The 23,953-nt window shown below is 41.4% G+C and overlaps 1 protein-coding gene across 2 annotated transcripts in view; it reads right to left on the reverse strand.

The window, feature by feature from the left end:
* Nucleotides 1-575: 575 nt before the first annotated feature.
* The window catches only part of Ankrd29 (ankyrin repeat domain 29), a 49,962-nt gene continuing 26,584 nt past the window's right edge, over nucleotides 576-23,953 (reverse strand). For both annotated transcript variants that reach the window (XM_048363611.1, XM_048363610.1), the window contains 5 exons: nucleotides 19,846-19,944; nucleotides 10,801-10,899; nucleotides 9,703-9,798; nucleotides 5,730-5,828; nucleotides 576-2,401 (listed from right to left, as the gene is read on the reverse strand). In XM_048363611.1, coding sequence (XP_048219568.1) covers nucleotides 2,318-2,401; nucleotides 5,730-5,828; nucleotides 9,703-9,798; nucleotides 10,801-10,899; nucleotides 19,846-19,944 — 477 coding nt within the window. In that variant the 3' untranslated portion in view covers nucleotides 576-2,317. The remainder of the gene's footprint in view (nucleotides 2,402-5,729; nucleotides 5,829-9,702; nucleotides 9,799-10,800; nucleotides 10,900-19,845; nucleotides 19,945-23,953) is intronic.

Genomic DNA, 23,953 nt, shown 5'->3' on the forward strand with positions numbered 1-23,953 from the left:
CATTAGAAGTCTCTTGAAAAGAAGGAAGGAAAAAAGCAGCAAAGGCAAATTTGGGTAGTATATTAATTTTATTTGGAATTACAATATAGAATGTGTTATCAAATAAACATGTCCTGACAATCTTGTAGTTTAGTTATGCAGATGATTTGCATAGGAATTGGCAGCTTTAAGTCTTAGGATACAGAGTTCACTGAATTGTGAATTAGATGAACATAAAGAATTGTTTATATGTGTGCAAACTAAAATACAATTTTTAAATAACAGACCTTTTTTCTGTTTTTGGTAATCATTTAGTCCTCTCCCAGACAAGGATCATATCATAATCTCATCTAGATCAGATGTGATCCTTTTAAGGCAGACCAATTACCTACAGCAAAAAGGCCTCCATTAAATATTGTTAAAGGTACTGGGTTCATTTTTATCACCCTGACATTATTCAAGAACATTAGCCACCTAAAACAATATAAGAAATAGACCAAAGACATGTTTTAATAAAAAAAACAAAAAGTTTGTTATTTCATCTTTTGTAACTTTTTTGTCAGTAATCATAGTAGTGTTTTATTTTGAATCAGTGATCAACAAGTATTTTTGCTGTAGTGGCTAACTAAAGGGAAAATATAAAGCATTTAAGGCCACATTATTTTCTTCTTCAAAATGAATATAGATTTTTAAAATTCCCATAGGGGAAAATGTATATATAAATAACTGCAGAATAAAAGTCTGTCAGTGAGGAAATTGGCACTGCTTTTCATCTAGCAGAATGTTTATGTCGGATGTTTTGGCAACCGAAAACTTTCTAATCTCTTATCCTGAAATTAGCATGACACGCCTGCAGGGCGGGGCAGGCCTGCAATCCCAGCACTAGAGAGGCTGAACTCACTAGTGTTGAATTGGTGATCAGCACTTTCAAAAAAAAGAAAGAAAGAAAATAAATTAGACTGTAGATTTTTTTTCAGTACTACTGAGGCCATAGCTATCTCGGAGGGCTATAGATGGCTCATGAGTGGCGTTGCTTATGATGATGTCCCAAATAAGCTTTTAATGCATTAATCCTAAACAATTTTTAAGAGAATATCTTTTAATTAAAAAAACTATATTCTTATAGACAATGCATTTAGAACTTCTACATTTTGGTTAAACAAAACTCAGTTGGGGATTCAATTTCCCTCAATCTCAACATGAGTTTACAAAGAACATTGTCTGGAAACTAGAACAGCACATCAACAAGCAAGAAAAATAAGAGAAATAACAGCACTGATTAACTTTTATGTGTGTGCAGTTAGGCACTGACAGAGACAGTTAGACACCATTGATTATCAAGTGCACTGATTATAAATTTTAGCCACCTCCTTCAAAGAAATAATTCACAAGACTCCTTGGAATCAACCCAACAACATGCAGAGATGAACAATTTTAAATACTAGCAATCATCTTTTATTACTTATACTCCAGCAATAGTAATAGTAACACATTGGATTTGCATATAATATGACTTCAAAGCCATTCTATCAAGCAATGCAGTGTTGGAAGCGTAAGGTTTCAGAGCATATTAGCCCTACTGGCGAGAATCAAAACTAGAGCCAAAATAAAAGCTCAGAGACAGGCCTCAATTACCTGTGATTTGTAACTTTCAGTTTCTAAATTTTCATTGGCTTCCCGTCATACTGACAAAGTTAACTAAGTGTAAATGATTTTATATTTCAAGAGTAAGCTTCAGTTTAACTAACAAGCATACTAGTTTTCTTTTCTATAGTTCAACTGTCCATCTTTGAAAAGCACCTGATGGGATGTTAGAAGTGGCCCTTGAATGAAGTATGCTTGCATATCATCAAGTTGCATAATCATGGCTATCATTTCTAGGGGGAAGAAGAATCTTTACATTGAAATGACATACATAAATTTTGTAAAACATAATCAATCTATATATTTTAGCACATCTACACTGAACACAAAAGTGCATCAACTCATTGAGTCACCCTTTCATTCTCTCAAAGGAACGAAACTTTCCATGTCCTTACTTAGTTCTGGAAACCCCGTCCAACTTCACGTTTTAACTGAGGGAACCAAGCTAGCATAGCTGCAAACGTAGAGTCTGTGATGAGCTGGGTTACAGGGTAAGGTAAGAAGCCCACTGAGAGTGAGGAAAGGGGACCCCTGAGCTCTCTTGCTCCTGAATCTGTACACAAAGCACTGCTCTTTGCCAGGGACCTGCAGGACCAACATTCTGAGAATATTATTTCTTCAAAGAATTCTAAAGCTATTTGTTTTGGGACAATGTGATTAAGGTTTCTACCTTTCTGTGTAAAATGGAACTAAGTTAGTTCTTCCTGGGTCCTTCTTTACTATGGAGGAGATGCAATATACGTTCATTTTTGGTTAGTTCTGCTGGAAGTTCATTGGCCTGAAAGAAGATGAGATGGGCATTAATAACTCCCCATAGCTGCTGTGGCTTTAGATACTCACATTTCCCACCCTGCTGGACTCTTTTGTATTAAGGCAATACAGATCTCCTTTAAATGTATAAACATTATACATTTAAACAAATATGTAAATGCTATCTTCTAGTCTCCATGATATTTGTGTGTGCACACACACATACTGGCATGTGTGCCTATGCACTGGCATGCACGCACACCCTCTGATACAGAGACTTGACAGGCTTGGGCACTGTCCCTTAGCTTTTTTCACTGGAGGCTGGTGTTGTATCACTTGAGCCACAGCTCCATTTCTGCCTTCTTGGTGGTTAACTGGAGATAAGTGTTTCATGGATTTTCCTGCCTCAGCTGGCTTTGAACCACAATCCTCAGATTTCAGCCTCCTCTGCACAGCTAGAGTTCCAGTCAGGAGCCTGTAATTACATTTCCCCCCTCCCCCCCCTCCCCAGTTTAACTCAGTCTTGGATAGCTCACTAGCAAAAACTGATCACTTTAGGCAGTCCTGTACAAGTTTAGAGATAAAACAAAAAAGAAAGGCAATTGTGACTTCCCCTAACTTATCACAATCCAGGCCAGCTAATGGAAAACAAATCCTACTATCTGGGACCCAGATAAGTAGAAATTTAGAAATGTTATCTGCAATTCAGCGGGGAAATAATACTTCTATATGCTAAGTAAAGTGATAAAAGTGACTCTGGACCTTGGCTGTTCTACTGCTTTTCCTAATAGTTTCTTTCCCAAATGCCCTGAATATGTGTGTGTGTGTCAAGTACTTAGAAATTGCTTTTGGCAAAAAGCACTGAATCCTCATCTGAAAAAGCCTGTCATCCTTGCCTCATTTTGCATCTGTCTCCTTCATTTTAAAACTTTGGTTCACAGTCCTGCATACAACTTTGCACATAGTAGGCTTGTTAAATACTCAAGTAGAGTCTGTCTAAAAAAAACCAGTGAAAACAAGGCTCTCTTATCCCCTTTCTTGACCTAAAGCACCAAGATAAGATAAGCTTTGTGGCCTTACTATTTTATGCAATGTCTTATTCTGGATACTGCCAAAGCACCTGGAAGTTGTTAGTTGCTAATATCTTTATGATCAAGGATGGGAACTTTACTTAAGCAATCTCAGAAACAATTCTCCAGAATCAGAACTGATGACAGTAAGGTTCACCTCTGACCAAGTAAGCACGCCTCTTGTCCTGTGCCTCAGTTGCTCCTCTAAATCTCAAGTCCTAAATCTTAAGTCTTATCTATCTCATATTTAAAGGGAAGTTGAAATGCTAACCTTTCCTCCTCCCAACATCATTATGCTCCTTCTTATTACTTCCATTTACTTTCTTTGGGACCAGTGTTGAATCTGACATGTCAGAGTCAGGGCTCTGGCCTAAGACTCCAAGCACGCACATGTATTTATGAAGTAGCTAGAGCTCCATTTCCAGTTAAGATTCAGGGTCTGGGGAAGAGGAGACAGGCATTATGTCTGGCTGAAAAGGTATCACAAGAAATCCCCTGAAAAAGCATATGAAGTAGGTTGAGGAGGCTATAAGAAAGACAAGGAGGATGAAGCTTTCTTCAAACCCAAGAGGTAAAAAGTGAAAGCCTTGGGAAAGGCTCTTTGGACAGGCAGAATTATGACATTTGGCAAAATGTAAGCTGTTCCCTGTGCCTAAAAGATGGTGACTCTTGATTCCACTCCTATGGAAACATCTGTATTCCCTGCCATAACAATCTTGCCACCTACAGAATGAGGGTTTGTCTTGAGGGTGGTAGCACATTTAAGAATAACCTGTTTTCTTTTGGTGGTGGTACTGTGGTTGACTTCAGGACCTTGTACTTTCTAGGCAGGCACTCTGCTACTTGAACCACTCCCACAGCCATTATTTTGGATTCTGACTATTTTTGAGATGGGAAGGGGGTCCTGGCTGACCTGGATCCTGAACCATCTATTTGTTTCACTACCTAGCTTTATGATAGGGACACTACCACAGCCATCCACTGGTTGAGATGGGAATGGGGTCTTGCAAACTTTTATGTCTATGGTAGCCTTGAACTGTTATGCACCTCCCAAGTAGTTAGGATTATAGGTTTGATCCACTGAACCAGGCTATGAAAAAACTTATGTAAAAATAATAACAACAACAAAAGTTTTTAGTTCTGGACACTCATGTTAGGCAAATATTCTACCACTGATCTATATAGCTGGCCCCTTGGTTTGGTTTTTATCTTTAAATTTTGGACACAGGGTCTCACTATGAAAGCCATTTAGCCTTAAACACACAACCTTCCTGCCTCAGATACCCAGGTGCTGGGATTAGAGGTGTGAACCACCATGCCTGTTTTACTATAAAAAATTTCAGCACAGGAAAAGAAAATTTCAGTGAGTATGAAAGTATGGGGTAAAGTGAAGATATCTTCTATTAATAAACATCAATCTCATGTCTTCCTTCAAAAGTTTGATAGTTTAGATCTTTGCTAGGCTATTCTTCCTGCATCTGGGCGTGTGACAGCATAAGCAGATGTTGAATATGAGAAAGTAAAATGGCAGTCATTGTGTGTGTGTGTGTGTGTGTGTGTGTGTGTGTGTGTGTGTGTGTGTGTGCTGGTTCTGAAGCTTGAACTCAGGGCTTGGGTTTTTTCTTTTTCCCCCAAAGCTAGTGCTCTACCACTTGAGCCACAGCTCTACTTCCAGCTTTTTTTGTGATTGATTGGAGATAGAGGCTCATGAACCTGCCCAGGCTGGTTTAGAACTGAGATCTTCAGATCTTAGCCTCTTGCATAGCTAGGATTATAGGTGTGAGCCTCGAGGACAAGGCAATTTTTTTCTACTGATTTTATGAATGCTAACTTCCAAGTTTGGTTTCGCTGTAAACTAAAGATTTAGAATGATTAAAAATAGAGGTTGGTTTAGTATCAGTGGCAGGCACATCTGTTAATATAAAGCAATTCCCTTCTCCCCTGACCTCCATGAGCACAAGTGATGCTCAAGATAGATAGATCCTACTCCAGGCGATAGTAGTGAGCTGCCACAACACTTTTAAGGCACATCTCTGATGATAGAACAATCCTTACTTCCTGTACTGCCTCATTGGCCTCCATTGCTGTTGCGGGGAGGCGGCACCATTATCAGTGGAAAAGCCATTGCTAATGTAGGGCTTTCAGTACAATTCCCTGGGTCTAATGTACTGTCTATAGCAACCTCAAGAGAGTGACAGGAGCCAAAGTGATGCTTATCCTAGTTTAAGATGATGCTATCGCTTTGCATGGGATCCTAGGGGAGTTAAAAGATGGGATAAGTGGTACCTTGTTTCTCAGGGCTGGGTCTGCCCCTGCTTCCAGAAGCAGTGCCACTGTTTTAATATTCCCGCTGAGCACTGCTGCATGGAGTGCTGATGTCCCATTCTAAAAGAAAATGAGAGAGTATGTCAGGAGGAAGCTCAGCCACTGGCACTTAGCTTGGCTTTTATCATGAACTATTTGAGTGATGAGACGATTACCTTGAGCCATAGTCTTCCCTATATTCTCTTTGCAAAGTCGCACTAGCACCTAGTATATAATACCTTCAGATACCTGGCCATGGTCACTGCAAGTATTACTAATGTTCTTTTGCAAGTGAAACAAGGAATCTGGCTGAGGCTACACATGACTTTGTGGTCACTGTAAGACTCTTATTTTTGTGTTTTTGTATTTGCTTATTTATTTACTTTTGCTAGCATTGCGTTTTGAACTCAATATCTACACCTGCTTGCTAGGCAGGCACTCTGTTACTTGAGCCATCCTCTAGACCTTTATATTCTGGTTAGTTTTGAGATAGGGTCTTCCACTTTGCCTGGGCTTGCTTCCTGCTGTAGCTGGGATGACAGACAGACACACACAAACACACAAACATGTCTGGACTTTTCTGTTGAGATGAGGGTCTCACAATCTATTTTGCCAAGATCATCCTGGATCTGAGCTCTTCCTAATCTCAGCCACTAGTGTAAGATGGCATGAAAGGTGTAAGCCACTAGTGCCCAGCCCTCTGATAGTTTTATATACTTTGGAACTTGATATAGGAAACAAAAAATAACCCACCAATACTGTGCTGGGCTTTTTTCTTTGTACTTTTGCTGAGACACTTCCAGCTGGGCTATAGGAATATCTGGTTGGCCAAGAGGCTACTCCAGGCCCAGCTAGAGCCATTGTGTGCAGAGCATATGAGTCTATGTCCTAAGGCAATTTCTCTGAGCCCTGGGATGGAGTATTTGTGAGCATTGAAGGGTCTAGAAGATGAGGTTCCTGATATTATGTGAAATTTAGTGGAAATGTTTATTTAAAGAAGAAAGCAATAGAGGCAGCTTGGAGCTGGGAAGGGAAAGGAAGACAATATGACCAAACTGATATAAGGTGATGAGCAATAGTAGGAGGTTGGTAATACAGGGTACGTATGTCTACAAATAGTATCCAAATGCAAGCTAATGACTCACAATAAACCCACTGTGGTTTTATAAAAGCAGAATATCATACTTACAGAAAATTCCAATAAAGTAGAATATTTTTCTTATGGTTGTTTTCATATTATGTATGACAATTCACTAATTGGGTAATGGTCTCTCTGTCTTTCTCTCTTCATATATATAATGTTTTTGAGATGGGGTGTTTCTATGTAGCCCAGGCTGGCCTTGATTCTGCACACAGACATGTTTAGTTACTCAAGAATATCTGCTACAGTCCCCTGAGTGCTGGGATTACAAGTGTACCACTATTATCAATTTATATGATTAATTATGGACTAATATATCAACTCCACCTATTTGCAACATGGCTAATAAAGAAAGAAAAATCCAAAGAAGCCAGGTGCTGGTGGCTCAAATCTGTAATCCTAGCTACTGAGAAGATTAAATCTGAAGCATTATGGTCTGAGATTGTGGTTCAAAGACAACCCAGGGAAGAAAAACCTGAGAGACTATCTCCAATTATCAAGCAGAAAAGCTAGACTGGAGTTTGGCTCAAATGGTAGAGTGCCAGCTATGAGAAAGAAAGCTGAGCAAGAGTGCAAGACTTTGAGTTTAAGCCCTGGGTTGGCACAAAAACAAACAGAAATTCAAAAAAGAATTGTTTGAAACAAAGCTAGATATTGTAAAATCCCTCCCTCCCTTCCTCCCTCCCTCTCTCCCTCCCTCCCTCCTTCCTTTCTTGAGCCACAGCACCACTCCCAGCTTTTTCTGTGTATGTGGTACCGAAGAATTGAACCCAGGGTTTCATGCATGCTATGCAAACACTCTACCACTAGGCCATACTTCTGGGCCTGTGAAGTCCATTTCTAAATTATCTTTTTATGTGCACAATTTCATTTTCATAGATTTTTTTTGTTTACAAACAATTTGAGAAAGTGCAACCTTTTGGCTTCCAAGTTCAAGGAAGATTAGAAGTATCTCATTAGAACAGAGGGACCACCATAGTGAGCCCAGCGATTCTGTATTGGATAACAGCAAGAATGGAATACAAAATATAAACTATGGATAAAATATATCTAGTACAGACACATAATACAGAACCATTTCTAAAACATTTTTTAGCTTTTCATTATAAAGGTGATATACAAAGGGGCTACAGTTGATTATATACATCTTGATAGATCCTGAGGGCACAGTCCCCAAACTGCTTAGCCACTGTGCCAACTTAGAATAAATTTGGTGTCCTTTGTTTAAGAGAACAGTAGGGTAGGGCTGGAGGTCTGGTTAAAGTAGTAGAGAGCCTATCTAGCAAGTATCAAGCCCTGTAATCAAGCCTCTAGTACTGAAAAAAAAAAGGACTATATATTTGGGTCAACAAATTATGGCCTATGGGTGAAGTCTAGCCTAGAGTCTGTTTCTGTATGTCCTATAAGCTAAGAATTGCTTTTGTACTTCTAAATGATTTTTAAAAGCTGAAAAGAACATTTATAACTGTGAAAATATGAAATAGCATAAATGCAATGTAGCTATATGAAACTGTATGGGAATGCTGCCACACGGGTTGCTTTTGCTTTTTTATTACTGTCTTAGCAGACTTGAGCAATGGCAATAGATACCCTGTAGACCACTATTATGCTTTGAATATGAAATACTCCCACAAGTTCTTGTGTTGGACCCTTGGTCCCCACCTGGTAGTAGTACTATTTTGGGAGGTGGCAGAAACTTTAGGAGGTGGGGCCTAGCTGGATGAGGTTGACCAGCAGCATACCGCATGACCAGGTCTCTTGTTTTTCCTCTGCTTCCTGGCTGCCATGATCTGAACTGCTCTGCTCTGTCATGTTCCCCAGGAGAAAATTGTGAGCCAAAATAGATCTGTCCTCCCTTCGACTTTTATGTTGAGAAGTTGGACTAACACTCACAAAGCTATGTACTGTTTGGTCCTTTACAGAAAAATGTTTGCTGACCCCTAGTGTTTATAAAGATTTTTAAATCGAAATGATTTAAACTTACCAAAGAGATGTTGGGCTGTTTTCTGGGAAATCCAGGTCTGCAGAAAGACATAGTTTCTGGGGCTTTCAGGTGTTTGAGGTTAATTTTATTTCATTTAAGGAAACGAAGCACAGTGGGTTTTTTTTTTCCTCAGGACAGTGAAAGAAGGTCCTCAGCATTTTTTCTTGATTGCACAGATCTTCCAAATGATATTAGTTTGGCTTATTTATTTATTTATTTATTTATATGTTTTTTGTCATTTGTAGGGTTTGAACTGAGAGCCTTGGCACTGTCCCTGAGCTCTTTTGCTCAAGGCTAGTGCTCTACCACTTTGAGCCATGGCTCCACTTCCAGTTTTCTGGTAGTTAATTGGAGATAAGAGTCTCATGGACCTTCCTGCCTGGTTGGCTTTGAACCACAATCCTTAGATCTCAGCCTCCTGAGTAACTAGGATTACAGGCATGAACCATCAGTTCTTGGCTACTTTCCAATTTTAAAAATTTCATAATGAGTGTATTTTTTACTTCTCCTGAAAAATTAAATACTGACTGACTCTGTTCATTCTCTTTTGTTTTTGAAACAGAACCACATTGTGGAGCCCACGATGGCCTCAAATTTGTGATCCTCCGGCCTCAACCTTCTGAGTACTGCAATTACAGACATGAACAATTACACTTGGCTTGCTTTTTGTTTTGAAATCTTCTCATTTCCACTAGAAATTGAGGTGGTATTCTCTTAAGAAAACACTAACCAGGCTGATTATTCTCTTATTCTACTAAAGTTACCAAATATATACTTGTTTTCTAAGCTGTCTCTTTTATAGACTGGAACAAGTTCTCCTGGTGTCTTACCTTCAAAATACCAAGAGTGGGTGAAAATTTAAGCAACTCCTCGATCACATCACTATACCCTTTGTTGGCTGCCTTCAACAATGCAGTAGTGCCATCCTAAACAGAAAAAGGAAAATAGAAATTGATTATTAACATATGTTGCACAAGGACTAAGTGTCAATTTAGAACTGGGAGTGCATTATACTTGTTAGAAACACGTGTGCCAATGAAGAACAAATATCAACAATGTCTCCATGTAGGAGTATTTTAGAGTATATTAATTTTATATGAAAGAGTATCAGACACATTCTGTTTTTTAATATCCTACCATTTGGGAATTCATGACCCTTCTGATCTCTTAGAGCTACTAGGTCAAGGACAAGGGCATATTTGTAGGATACTGATGGGCCCAGGAGGACTTAGCAGAAATTGATTGCCTGTATTTAATTATTTAAGTTATTGCTGAAGTGTATTTGCTGTTTTAAACATTTTCTATAGTCATCTTGCTTTGGTTTGTCCTATATATATATTTGCCTGGTATGGTGGGGTGATGGAGAGGAGGAGAGATAGATTGGAGTGTTCCTTCAGATTTCCCATGCTAAGCTTAGATTTGGCATGGGGTGGTGGTGGATGTGGGGAGTTGGAAGGTAATAGAAAGGCAAGGAGGCCAGACACAGTGATCCAGATAGAAAGCAAACAGCCTGCAGTGGGAAGATGCTGGCAACCTCCAACCTGTGTGGCAAAGCCCTGCTGCCTGGGCCCACTGAGGCAGAATCAGGAGACATTGCACAGCCTACTATGGACAGCAGGGGCAGGGTGGTATAGGTGGGGAGTTGGAGGGAAGTATATGGGGGGACCTGGCTCTGCAGGGAGCAGGGATGAGGTTAGCCAGCCAGAGAGCACTGCTGGGCTCCAAACCACACACCCCAGGCCCGAGGCCAATTAAGACTCCACCCTCCTCAGTTGGTCCAGAAATGCTCTCAGGTAAAAGGCAGCACCTGCAACACTTGGATAATTTCCACCACATCAGACTTCGTTTTCCTGCTAAAGAGCAAGTGGAGGTTGGGGGAAGCCCCGTGGCTTGCGTGGCTGGGTGGTGGCAGTACCCCTGGCACTCACATTGCGCTCGGCATCGCGGTCAGCTCCACGAAGCAGCATCACCCGCACCACCTCGCTGTGACCCATCTGGGACGCGATCCACAGGGGGGCCGTCCCATCCTGTGGGGAGAGGAGGCATCCATTGTGACTGAGGTTCCACCCACTGGGCCGCTAAAATGTGGGGAACAAGATCCTGAGGCCAGCTGCTCTGAGAAGAGATGTTGAGAGGCCCTTTGTTACCAAGCTTGGCCTGTGGCAGGGTGTGGACTATTTAAGAAGTTGTCATTGTCCAATTCGTGGGCTGAGAAAAACCTGAGTATGCAGTAGATTTGCTACAAGGCTGTGTGGGAGCCTGGCTCAGGGCAGTGGAGTTGTAGGTGAGGCAGAACCAAACTTCACACCCCAGAGAGATGCCAGCATGATTGTCAATTCCCAGCTATCCCGGTGGGAGGAGTTAAGGTAACAGCACACCTATGTGGCACAAACCCGGCATGTCTATGGACCAGGGGGCAGTTTCCTTTGAGGTGAGGTTAGAGAGAGGGGATCAAACTCAAGACATGACTCTTCTATTCTGGTGTCCATAACCTCCCATGGCCACATCGAGTTTTAAGGAACTTAGGTTTATTTTAGTTTCTTCTAGGAAATGATGCACCCTAACTAGTTAGGCACGACATTTTGGGTAGCATTTCCTATCAATCATTTCCCAACACCCCCTATTCTGTGAACCAGAGGCTATGAGGCTGGTATAATTGTTATAGAAGGACAAGGCAAAATGCCGAAGGGATACAGAAGGATTTGACAGTAGGGCCATACTTGCCAGAAAGAATAGAAAAACAGGAAATCTTTTCAGTGCAAGAAGGAGAATCAGATGGTGCAACAGGGTCAGAGGAGAAGAAAGCTGGGGGTGGGAGGAACACCCTGATAAATTGTGGGGAATTCCAGGCAAGGAATATTTTCTCCTTGGGATTGAGTTCAGGGGAAAAAAAAATCACAAGTTCCCCAGAAGCTGATCTAGCTGGTGGCTGAAAGAAGAGAAATGGGGGCAGTGGACCTGAGACATTCTCCAACCACTATGGCCCACATTCACTTAGTATCTGGGTATCCAGGTGTGAAACCAGGCATGCTGAGGAAACCATGACTGGGAATAAACCAAAGACACAGTGGTGGATTTTGTGAGTAGAGATGAAGGCAGAACCAGTATCTATGATGGGACCAGCTACCTCTTTAGATACCAGGGCAGGATGCTTGGGGAGCAGGGAGGGCAGCATTAAGCTGCCCTAACTCCCACCCAATGCCAAAGTGACAGTCTGAGCGCTGAGAGCTTAAGTCACTTTGGAGAGAAGGGTAGGAAAGAAGAAGCGGGAGCTGCAATTACCTAAACATAATCTCTGAGGTCATTACTGTAACATAGCCCCAAATGTCTGCTTTAGACAGATAAAACTCATTTACCTATCCAGTGGCTAAAGGGCAAGCTGATGCAGTTACAGAATATAAAGTTACAACTGCTGTAGAGTATAATTTCAGTCCCAGCCTGTTAGCCAAAGCACAAGATTGTTTTCCATTGTCCTGGCAAAGTGACAGAGGATAGGGATGTTTGAATGGAATGGTAGAAGATGGCTAACTGAAAGTTCAGGAAGATCTGGGGAGGCTGTGATATGGTTGGAGTATGTTACCACCTCTGTCCTGGGAGAAGTAGGGCAAGAGTTGTTGAAACAACTTCCTCCAGACCTTCCCTGGGGCCTCTTGGAAATATTCTTGAATCTAATATTATATTTAATTTAAAAATTATCATCTGTACTAAATACACAAACTAAGATATTACTTAATCTTTTACAAAGCACTTCTATGTTCTCTAATTTGGTTCTTCCAGTTTAGGATATAGTCAAACATTCATCCATTCAACCAGCCAACCATTATGAAGCAGTGGTGTCCCTGGTCTCTAAGGAACTCAGCCTAGAGAAGGGACATGGACATTTCTGTATGATTGCAGTACAGTATTAAAGTAGGGATAAAACTGCAGGAAGTGAAGCAGAAGCAGAGAGGGGAAAGGTCATAATAGGTAGAAGGCACTTCTCTTTCCTTGCCTCCTCTGAGTGCATCCTGTTTTTTGCAAATATCTCCACCAGAGGGCAGGCAGGGAAGGGAGCTGGACTACCTGACAGATGTGCAGTTCAAGGGCTTGCTTGTTTTGAATAAAACTGCATGTGGACAAGTGCACGGATGTTCCTTTTCTTTTTTTTTTTTTGCCAGTCCTGGGCCTTGAACTCAGGGCCTGAGCACTGTCCCTGACTTCTTTTTGCTTAAGGCTATAACTCTGCCACTTGAGCCACAGAGCCACTTCTGGCCATTTTCTATATATACAGTGCTGAGGAATTGAATCCAGGGCTTCATGTATACGAGGCAAGCACTCTTGCCACTAGGCCATATTCCCAGCCCTGCACGGATGTTCATGCTGGAGAAATTACTGTTATTGTCTATTTTTAATAGTTATGGTAATTGCAACAGACATGTTAGGGGAAAATGAGTCACCTGGCTATGAAACCTTAGGCAAATGCTTGTTCTCAGGCTCCTCTAAATGAAGACTATGAGCCTTACAAAGAACACAGGTACAAAGACAGCGAGCATCAAGATTGGCTCACAGTGGCTTAGAAAATGTCAACTGAGGGCTGGGAATATGGCCTAGTGGTAGAGTGCTTGCCTCGTATATGTGAAGCCCTAGGTTCAATTCCTCAGCACCAAGTAGAAAAAGAAGAAGAAGAAGAAGAAGAAGAAGAAGAAGAAGAAGAAGAAGAAGAAGAAGAAGAAGAAGAAGAAGAAGAAGAAGAAGTAAACTGAATTTGAATTTTATTTTGGTTCATAGAATATTCTCTCTCTCGTTCTCTCCTCCCTCCATTTATTTTTGTGGTGCTAGGGATCAAACCCAGGGACTTCCTCTCTAATGCTGAACTACATTCTTAGCCCACTTTATTCTTAACATTGGATATTTGCTTCAAACAGCAACAACAAAAAAATCTGCAAAACCTTTCAGGAAAACATTAAATATGTAAAATACAAAGAATATTTAAAACAATTTGCCTTTTATATAAAATCTCCGCACTTATAATTATTTATCAAGTTCATATACTTAACAGGCTATTTAAGCTACCATAATCCTAGTAGAGGAATTAAGCTGTAAATAGAAAGAATAACAATAAGGGCCAAAGAATAATAGCAATAAAAAGACATAAATCACTATGAAGTGACATTTACCACCTCCACAACACTTATCTTTTAAGGAAACAGTTGGACAGGTACAAGTGGCTCACACCTGTAATCCTAGCTACTCAGGAAACTGAGACCTGAAGATTGCCGTTCAAAGCCCCCTGAGACTCTTATTTCCAATTTACCACCAGAAAGCCAGAAGTGGAGCTGTAGCTAGTGTTAGCCTTAAGCAAAAGGAGTTCAGAGACTGCACAAGCCCATGCATGCACACACATGCGCGTGCGTGCGCGCGCACACACACACACACACACACACACAGAAACATTTAGCTTGCAGAAGGCAAGAGCTCCAGGTTTAAGGCAGCTGTTACCATTTGTGTATACAAAGTGGAAAGGATAGACCAAGTGACAGATGAAAGCCACATGGAGACTTGGGGTCAATAATGAGTCTGGCTAAAGTCAAACCAAGCTGAATAGTCTTCTGTGCCTGGGCATAGGAACAATGATATGAATGGCACGAACTCTTTGCACTATCTTCTGGTCCTCATGTATAATATACTTGAACCTGCAGGCTCAGCCCAGGCAGGGTCTTGGGAACCAATTCTTTTTATCTTATTGGCTTATATCAGTTGAACAGGGGGAGATTTTTTAAAATCATATCTACACGTTTATACTGTATTCTAATCAATGATGCCTTTTCTACCACACTTCTGTCCCCTTCCCCTTGGGGACCAACTCTAAGATAAAAGAGAGGCAAGGATCCTTGCCAGTAGCAGATGGGGTGACTCTATTCTAAGATAGAAGAGAGGCAAGGATCCTTGCCAGTAGATAGGGTGTGATATCAAGACAACTTCGAGGCTAGCGAAGGGACTGGAGGTGTGGTTCAAGTGGTAGAGTGCCTGCCTTGCAAGTGAGAAGCCTTGAGTTCAAGTTCAATACCTAGTTTATCTCCCCTAAAAAAGTTTCTGAGGGGTTATTTTATATAATCCTCACAATAATCCTCTGACAGAGATAGCATGATTGTCCTGGTTTTGCAGACAAGAAACAGGTTCAGAGGAAGTAAACTAAGGAAGCAAAGCTAAACTGTGTTCATCTCCTTTATATGTCCACATTCCCATCTCTCCTGACTCAGCTCCTTAGTTGCCCTTTATAGTCTTCCTGGGGCTGCTGTGCTACCCGGGAGCCTGGGCCCCACACTGGGTCATTCAGTGCCACAGGCTTCCAGCCCCCCTCCTTAGTGCACAGCTCAAGCTGTGTGTGTTCTGGCAGTCAACTCCGTTTGTGTGGGTGCCTGCTGGATGCAGAGGGATGGCCTGCTCAAGCATCCCTGTGGCTGCTCTGGATCCTTCTTCTCCCATTTCCCACCTCTGCCTCCATTCCTCCAAGCCTATGACCTAGAATAACATTTACTTGCTGGGTCCCAGCAGCAATGTGTGCAACTCCAACAATAGGCTTCTAGTAGAGAAGGTGCTCTATTAGATAATCTTTCTGTTGGACTGGAAAGAAATATTGATTAGTACCTAAACAGAACTGGATGAAGATGAACGATGACTGGCGAATTTGAGCTCAGGTAAATAAAGTCCAACCTTTGCCACTGTATAGAAAATGCTGTAAGGCAAGTGAGCTGAGTTGGGAAAAAGCACATGTTGCTAAGAAAACTGTTGATAGAAAAAACTAACTATGAGGGAGGCAAAGATAGGGAAGATTGCAGTTCAAGGCTAGCCCTGGCAGAAAGTTAGTGAGATTCCCATCTCAAAAAATAAGCCAGGAGTACTGGTGCCCATGTTACCAGCTATGCAGGTGGTAGGATTACAGTCCTGAAAGGCCTAGGCAAAAACTCAAGTTCCTTTCTTAAAAAATAACCTAAAAATAACCTAAAGTACAAAGGGCTGGAGATATGGCTCAAGTGGCAGACTGTCTACTTAAGAAGCACAGGTCCTTGAGTTCAAACTGTATCACAACAGAAAGAGAAGGAAGGAAGGAAGGGAGGGAGGGAGGGAGAAAGGAAGGAAACAAACTTGACTGAATAGACATCTTAGTGATTAGAACTTGAAAGCACATCCACTCTGCTTGATGAAGATAAGGGAAAATAAATTAAAACAAGCTTTTAAAATGACTCTGAGGTTCAGTGATTCTGACTGTTGACCTATTTGCCAAGGACAGTGTGGGAAGGAAAAGCCAATGTCTGACTGTACCTGACTTTGTGATTGTGATTCCTCAGCACAAATACCAAAAATATCGCCACAAGTTCTCAGTGATGGAGTTACAAAGAAAAGGCATTTGTACTACATCTCAGATTCCCTACAGCTCAGATCAGATGTCAGCAGAGTCCCTCTCTCCCTCCCTCCCTCCCTCCTTTCCTCCCTCTCTCCCTCCCTCCCTCCTTCCCTCCCTCCTTTCCTTCCTTCCTTCCTTCCTTCCTTCCTTCCTTCCTTCCTTCCTTCCTTCCTTCCTTCCTTCCTTGTGTGGTACTTGGGGTTGAACTTGGGCTAGAGCTTGCTCTACCACTTGAGCCATGCCTCCAGCCCCCAGCTGTGTAATTTTACTGCAACTTTATTAATACCCTGTCACAATATGTCATCAAATGTCAGAATTTTGTAGACGGTCACTGCAATAATTACAAATCAGGTTGATCTAAAAATACTAAGAAATGAAAGCAGGAGTCTGTGCTTGTCCTTATGTATAAACTTATGAATTTTTTGGGAATGATCCATTGTGTCAACTGAGATTACAAAATAAGACAGTGGCTTCCAGCTGCATTTCCATAATAATTTCTACCATGTGCAGGCCAGTTTAGTGGAAAACTTTCATTACACTTCTTTTTTAACTTCCTTTGAACTTGTAACCAAGTCAGCCAAGCTCAGCCAGGGCCAGTATCATCTTGGCCATAGTTGTGATATCACTTGTTTTCTTCAGCAGAGTGAAGTCCTTGGGGGTTATACTCTCAGGGAAGGGGAAGGTGAGTCTGTCTGACCTAGCTAGATAACAGCCTCTAATTATACATTCATGGAAAGATAGTAAAGATGATTATGGTTTGAGAGCACAATGGGTGAGAGTACTATATAAAAAGAGAACATTGCTTTGCTTTTTTTTTTTTTTTTTTTTTGGCGCCGGTCCTAGGGCTTGAACTCAGGGCCTGGGCGCTCTCCCTGATTTTCTTTTGCTCAAGGCTAGCACTGTGCCTCTAGAACCACAGCTCCATTTCAGGGTTTTTTTTTTGTAGTTTAGTGGAGATAAGAGTTTCATAGACTTTCCTGCCAGGGCTGGCTTCAGACTGTTATCCTCTCAGATCTCTTGAGTAGTCAGGATTACAGATGTGAACCACCAGTGTCCAGCTGCCTTTTGTCTCCCAAAGCAATAAAAAAAAACCACACTTTTCCTAAATGACAGCCTTTTCTGAGCTGGACTCTTCAATTTGAAACCACCCTGAGGTAGTTACTTATGCATTGGAAAGGTGTATCACTTGCCCCTTTAACCAGGGTTGGGTGCGCACACTCACAGGCCAGGTCATCCACTCTGACCCAGTCATCCTCAGTACAGAGGAAGGAAAACAGCCAATCTGTGTTATGGTTACCACTGCAGTGTTGCTTTACTCTTGGCCTTCTTATTTGCAACGTCAACACATGACTCAATGCAGGTATATAACCCATGAAATATTTGAAATAATGTCTCATATCAACAAAGGTGATTTTATTTTTTACAAACAGAGCTTTAGGCAGGTGAGTAATAAAATCTATTTTACAAATTGACTTGTCAAAACATGCTAGGATTTATTTTGGAAGCATGTACTGACAGAGACTTGATAATCTTAACTATTTCCTGTCTAAATTCACAGAGGTACCTTCAATAATAGCTTCCAAAACAAATTTATGCAATTTAATATGCATCTGTTTCTTTAATTTGGTAAATCCAAGTCTCTGATTCAGAATCAATCACCAGTTTCAAAATAAGGACTGACAAGGAAATATTAAGCTCTAACTACCAACTATCACCTTAGGCACAATGGACAGTGCAACTGTCTCTAAACTGCTCCTTTTCCCAAGAGAGTTTCTGAGGCCCTCTAGAGCTAATAAGGTCCTTAAAATTATTTTTTTTGTGTCAGTTGTGGAGCTTGAACTCTGGGCCTGGCCGCTGCCCTTAGGTTCTTCAGCTCAAGCATAGTGCTCTACCACGTGAATCACAGAGCCACTTCTGGTTTTTCTTGTGGTTAATTGGAGACTTATCTCACAGACTTTCTTGCCTGGGCTGGCTTTGAACCGTGATCCTCAGATCTCAGCCTCCTGAGTAGCTAGGATTATAGGCATGAGCCGCCCACGCTCAGAAAGATCTTTAAAATTCTAAAACTACAATCCTACATTCATGGTAGTTCCTGGCACCACTCGGGAAATACTAACTGAAAGTTTAATGAAACAATTGCTAAAACCCTGGGAGCTTGAAGAGACTATCTCAGGCTTATTTTGCCCGGCCTCTTAATTGGAGAGGAAGGACCAGAGGATAAGTTGATTTGCTTGTCAAAACCACATGGCTAGTTATTGGCCAAGTTGACTCTAGAATTCCAGATCCTTGATCTCAAACCTACTTCTGAGAACCCAAGAAGCCTATGACCTGCAGCTCAGACCAACCTGGAAGACCCTGTTCCTATGAATTCTATACATATCCCAGCATTCCCTACCAGGTCAATTACAGTGGAAGGCTGCCTGATGGTAATTACTAGTAAGAAATGGCCTTGACTTTCCCCTGAGACAACAACAACTACTACCAGCTTTGTCATTTGTGATAGCTAGAATGTGCCTACAAATCTATTAAGTAAACACCCTGGGTGGTATGCAAACAGTTATAAATGATTTAATGGCAGTATAATGGACTCTATGGAGAGTGCAAATAGTACAATTCTTTAGGAATATTAAGTGAAAGCCCCAAAAAATAAGTACCAGGAAATAGGTAAGAGGGGTGGGGGGCAAGGAAAGAGGAGTAGAAGAATGAAGAGTGAAAGGAGTAGAATGCAGGCAAGAATGTATATACCATAGAACAGAGAAAAGTGAGGGAAGGGATGGGTTGGGAGGGGTGGCAGAAAATGTTGAAAGAGGCACTATAGTCACAAACTGCTTTGTTGAATGGCAATTCCTATGTATAACTACTCAAAGATAATAAAAACATTCCCCCAAGCCCCCTACCTTTGTAAAAGTGGCTCCTTAATCTGAAATATTGTGTTAAAGACTAAATTGACAATTCATTAAGGACTGGACAAAAACAGCTCATATAGAATAGCTGATTATGCTGCCTTCTGTTTGGTGGGTTCTTTACCATTTATAAAGTGCTGCCAGTGTTATCTTGCATTTCTGTGCCTTTAAGTGAATTGGCTTACCAGATATTGTTAAATGAGGTCTCCATAGCCTGTAAATTATGAGAAAACAAAGGGGGCCAAACCTACTCATGACTCTAGGCAAGCATGGGCTCCTCTTTGGCCCACAGGAAAGGTAGGTAAGGAGATAAGGCAGCATATTAGCAGAAGGGACCACACAAGGGACTTGCCTTTATTTACCTCTGCCCAGGCCAGTCAACACTCATAACTTCGGTGCAGCCATAATTTATTTGAACAGGAGGTGGCAGAATGTGTACTTGACCTCAGACACTAAACACTCACGTTTTGAAAGCACTGAATTGCGATGCCAGCTTGTTTTCATAGGCTGTTAGGTGAGTCAGAAGCATAGGATAGTTGAACCTAAATCAAAGATTAACTTTTTATTACAAGGCAAAAGAATGCCTAGAGCTGCTGGTTATCTCAGGTATGTGCTGCTAGGAGACATCTGGCCCTCCCTGCCTTTACAGCACACACACCTCTGCAAGCTTCCCCCATGGACATTACCTGCCTTGGCTGGTTGACTTTTGCTCCTGAAGACAACAACAATCGAATAACATCCAAGTAACCACCTTGAGCGGCTAAGAAGAGGGCAGTGGCTCCATCCTGAGAGATAACAGATTAAAAGTGCTCAAAAGAAGAATCGAGTTTCATATTTATTTAAAAGAAATGAGGAGCCCTAAACACATGCATTTACATAATTTTCCTTTTCTAACTTTTTGCCAATTATGAGGTTAAGTGTGAAATTAACAAATACCTAAACATATTTTATGAGCTGGGCCTTTCAAATTAATTTCTATTTTTGTTCTTTTTCTTGTTCTCTTATCCATGTTCTCCTCACCCCCCACAACTAGTTTCTTGAAGTACTAAAAGGCATACTGGGCTTCGGATAGCTTAGTGCTACAGTGCTCGCCTAGCCTGACAGTTCAACAACAGACATTGATAATAGCTATAAACACACAGGTCAGTCCTGCCCAAAGTCTGAGTGAGTGCTCCAATTTTCTTGAGTTTTTCCCCCCCCCCCCCTGCCATTCCTGGGGCTTCAACTCAGGGCCTGGGTGCTCTCCCTAAGCTTCCCTAAGCTTCTTTTGCTCAAGGATAGCGCTCTACCATTTGAACCACAATTCCACTTAGGGCTTTTTTGTTAGTTAATTGGAGATAAGAGTCTCAGACTTTCTGCCTGAGCTGGCTTCAAACCACAATTCTCAGATCTCAGCTTCCTGAGTAGCTAGGAGTGGCATGACGCCACCAATGTTGGCTTGAGTTTTCTTTTTAACTGAGTGTTTATGATTTCTGGGGGTTTCTTTGTTTTTAGAATCTTGTTGGATTATTTCAGTAAATGTGGGTTAGCTGAGCATTTGTGTTTTCCTGGATACCTGCTTCACACACAAACACAGAAGCTCAGGCTTCGTTGTTTCTTTTTTTTTTTTTTTTTTTTTGCCAGTCCTGGGGCTTGGACTCAGGCCTGAGCACTGTCCCTGGCTTCTTTTTGCTCAAGGCTAGCACTCTGCCACTTGAGCCACAGCGCCACTTCTGGCCATTTTCTGTATATGTGGTGCTGGGGAATCGAACCCAGGGCCTCATGTATATGAGACAGGCACTCTTGCCACTAGGCCATATCCCCAGCCCTTCATTGTTTCTTAACAGAGCTCCTCCTAGTGGATAACACCCAGCCAACCCAGCTCATTACCATCCTCCAGGTGAGAATGCTGACCACAAGCTGATACACACCAGCTTTCCCACAAGTCTAACCAGATGTGTCACAGGTGGGATACTGGATTTCCAATGGCTGTCAGCTGTGCTGTCAGATGGCTCTTAAGGCAATAATTAAAAAAAATTAACCAGCCTGTATAGATCTTTAAGCAGATGTTTGTGAGAATAGGCTGGGCCTGTTCTAAGTTACTCTATGTCATATAAAACAGCAGCTTTAAGGGCTTGTCTAGTCTTGACTTATTCCTTTTAGTAAAGCCATAGTTTTGACCTGAGTGACTCCATTTTGAGTGTAAATGCCAAAACAGAATAACTCTACATCTTGTTTGTGGCAAGTAAACAATCATCATTGGACAGATTGGTAATTTAATTATGTAAATAAAATGTTACTGCCTGTAAATTTATCAAATTAGATTTAAAAAAAATCTGGATGAGTGAGTATATCAAACCCATATCAAGAAAACTACTCGCATGAACTTCTCAAGCATACCAGACTCAGGACCCATGACACTCCTTCAGCTGAATCATATTTAGCAATGAGGCATGGGAGCACAGGCCAACCTGACTATCTGGTATATGTGGCAAGGGGTAACAGGTGAAGAATCCCTAACTCTGTCCTGGCACTTCAATTCAGCTGGATTCCCCTGCTTGATGCGACCCACTCAAATTTTGGGTGCAGTAAGCCAGAAATCAACTTTGTACCTGAAATCAGTTCTGCATCTAGAATCAGCCTGGTACCTAAGCGGAACCCTGCATTTTGACACCACCAGGCCTCAATAGTTCTCTTACCTAACCACCTTTTGTGGCTCCTTATATCTGTCTCCACTCCCAGCTCTAGCTTTGAACCTTGTGGCTGATGCTTAACTCTTACTTACCCATCCTGAAACCTCTAAATTATTGTGAAGTGTGATGTGTGATCTGAGAGGCAATATTAGCAATTGATATTGAAGAAAGGAATTTACATTGCCCATGGCCTCAACTATCAGTAATACTTGGCAAATTAACACCAAGGAAATTGACATCGGTTATAAATTTGTTATTTAAGAAATTCTGCCATTGTGGGAAGACACAAGCATTCCTATCCATGGTTCTGACATCGCTTGTTCTTGACATTTTGACACCAGGATAAAAGAGTAAGCTGCGCCTTAATACATTGTCACAGAAAGTCTACCATGCCCTCTGCAGTTACTAACTCAGGAATTTTCTTTTTTTTTTTTTTTGGCCAGTCCTGGGCCTTGGACTCAGGGCCTGAGCACTGTCCCTGGCTTCTTCCCGCTCAAGGCTAGCACTCTGCCACTTGAGCCACAGCGCCGCTTCTGGCCGTTTTCTGTATATGTGGTGCTGGGGAATCGAACCTAGGGCCTCGTGTATCCGAGGCAGGCACTCTTGCCACTAGGCTATATCCCCAGCCCCGTGGAATTTTCTGAACTGGACTGTACACTGGATTTTCATTATGCACCAAAAGTTTCAATTCTAGAAGTTTTCAGGAATCCTTGATCTCTGTCCCTATCCCATATTCTAATTTTTCAGTTTTTATTTAGTAATTTTAAAAATTAGTTTTCTTCAACTGTTTGTAACAGAAGCATTTGGACTATCTGGGTGAGAATAAGAGTGGAAGCTACAGTGCATGACATTTCATGACCAACATTATTAACAAAGAAAAATTTACTAGGAGCAAGTCTCCTCACAAATTCATTTCTAAGATTTTGTGCCACTCTAAGAACATTCTGTCAGAACATCTACACTCAAATTGGATTGATGATTATGAATGGTCATACTGTGAAAAAATCACCATTCACTTTCCCTTTCCAAAGCCTTTGGCTACATAAACAAGGATAAACCCTCAGCTACACTTCACTGATACATAGCTAGAAAAGGCTATAACCAAAGCTTTAGATTTATATTTCTTAGACCTGGCCATATGTCAGAATCACCTGTCACTCCAGTTGTGACTCCAGAGACTGGCTTGGTTGACCTGGGATGGGATCTAGGAATGAGTATTTCTAAAAGCTTCCCCGGACACTGATGGGCAGCCAGGGTTGAGAAACACTTCTTCAGATCATTATCAACGAATCCAAACATTCCACAGTAATGCTGCAGGTTCAGAAAGTGTTACAGATGTTCAAAAAAGCGCCAGGAGGTAAGGCTACTTGCTGTGGACTTCAAAGAAGCCTGTGATTGTCTGAGTTAACTAGGTAAACTCTAAAAAGGATATTCAAATGGAGACATTCACACCTACACAGCTCATTACCTGACTATGAAAGTTTAGTCCCTGAGGCATAGGGTTATATGCCTACTTGCAGGATAACCTAAAATAGGTTTCCTAGATAATTGGGAATAGGAGAAATTCTTTCCTTTGTTTCCAAGCGACTCTGTCAAATCACTTCATCTCCCATATTTTATTTTTTCCTACAAAATTGGGACAATACTTGCCATAAATCCTATAGAATTAAATGACAATTGAAAGAGTCTTTAGGTAATGTGCTAATTGCCAATTAGCCCGGAATAGACCTGGAGTAGGGAGAATGTTCTTTTCACAGGTTTTCATCCATCAACCCTCGTTTATCTGACAAACACATTGACTTCTCTTTGTGCCCTTCCACACAAATACTCAACAACAGGACAGCATATTTTGCTTTTCAGCAAGTCCATATGCCATGTAGCATGAGTACATATGTATGATATGTTTGAAGACATTAGTTGAACAGGTAGCTGGAATGTTTCAGGTGTGTAAGAGATGTAAAGGAAGAACTACAGTGAATAAATATTATGTGGTTTCTGTTATAGAATAAGCCAATGGATCAGCTATTCTTTTTTTCTTTTGTTGTCTCAGATTAGGGTCCCACTGTTCATTACAATATTTTTGGAGCTGTCTTCTCTGACATCTGTATGTAGACTGCAGCGT

The sequence above is a fragment of the Perognathus longimembris genome, chromosome 15 (genome assembly GCF_023159225.1).
Source record: "Perognathus longimembris pacificus isolate PPM17 chromosome 15, ASM2315922v1, whole genome shotgun sequence".
Lineage (NCBI taxonomy): Eukaryota > Metazoa > Chordata > Mammalia > Rodentia > Heteromyidae > Perognathus > Perognathus longimembris.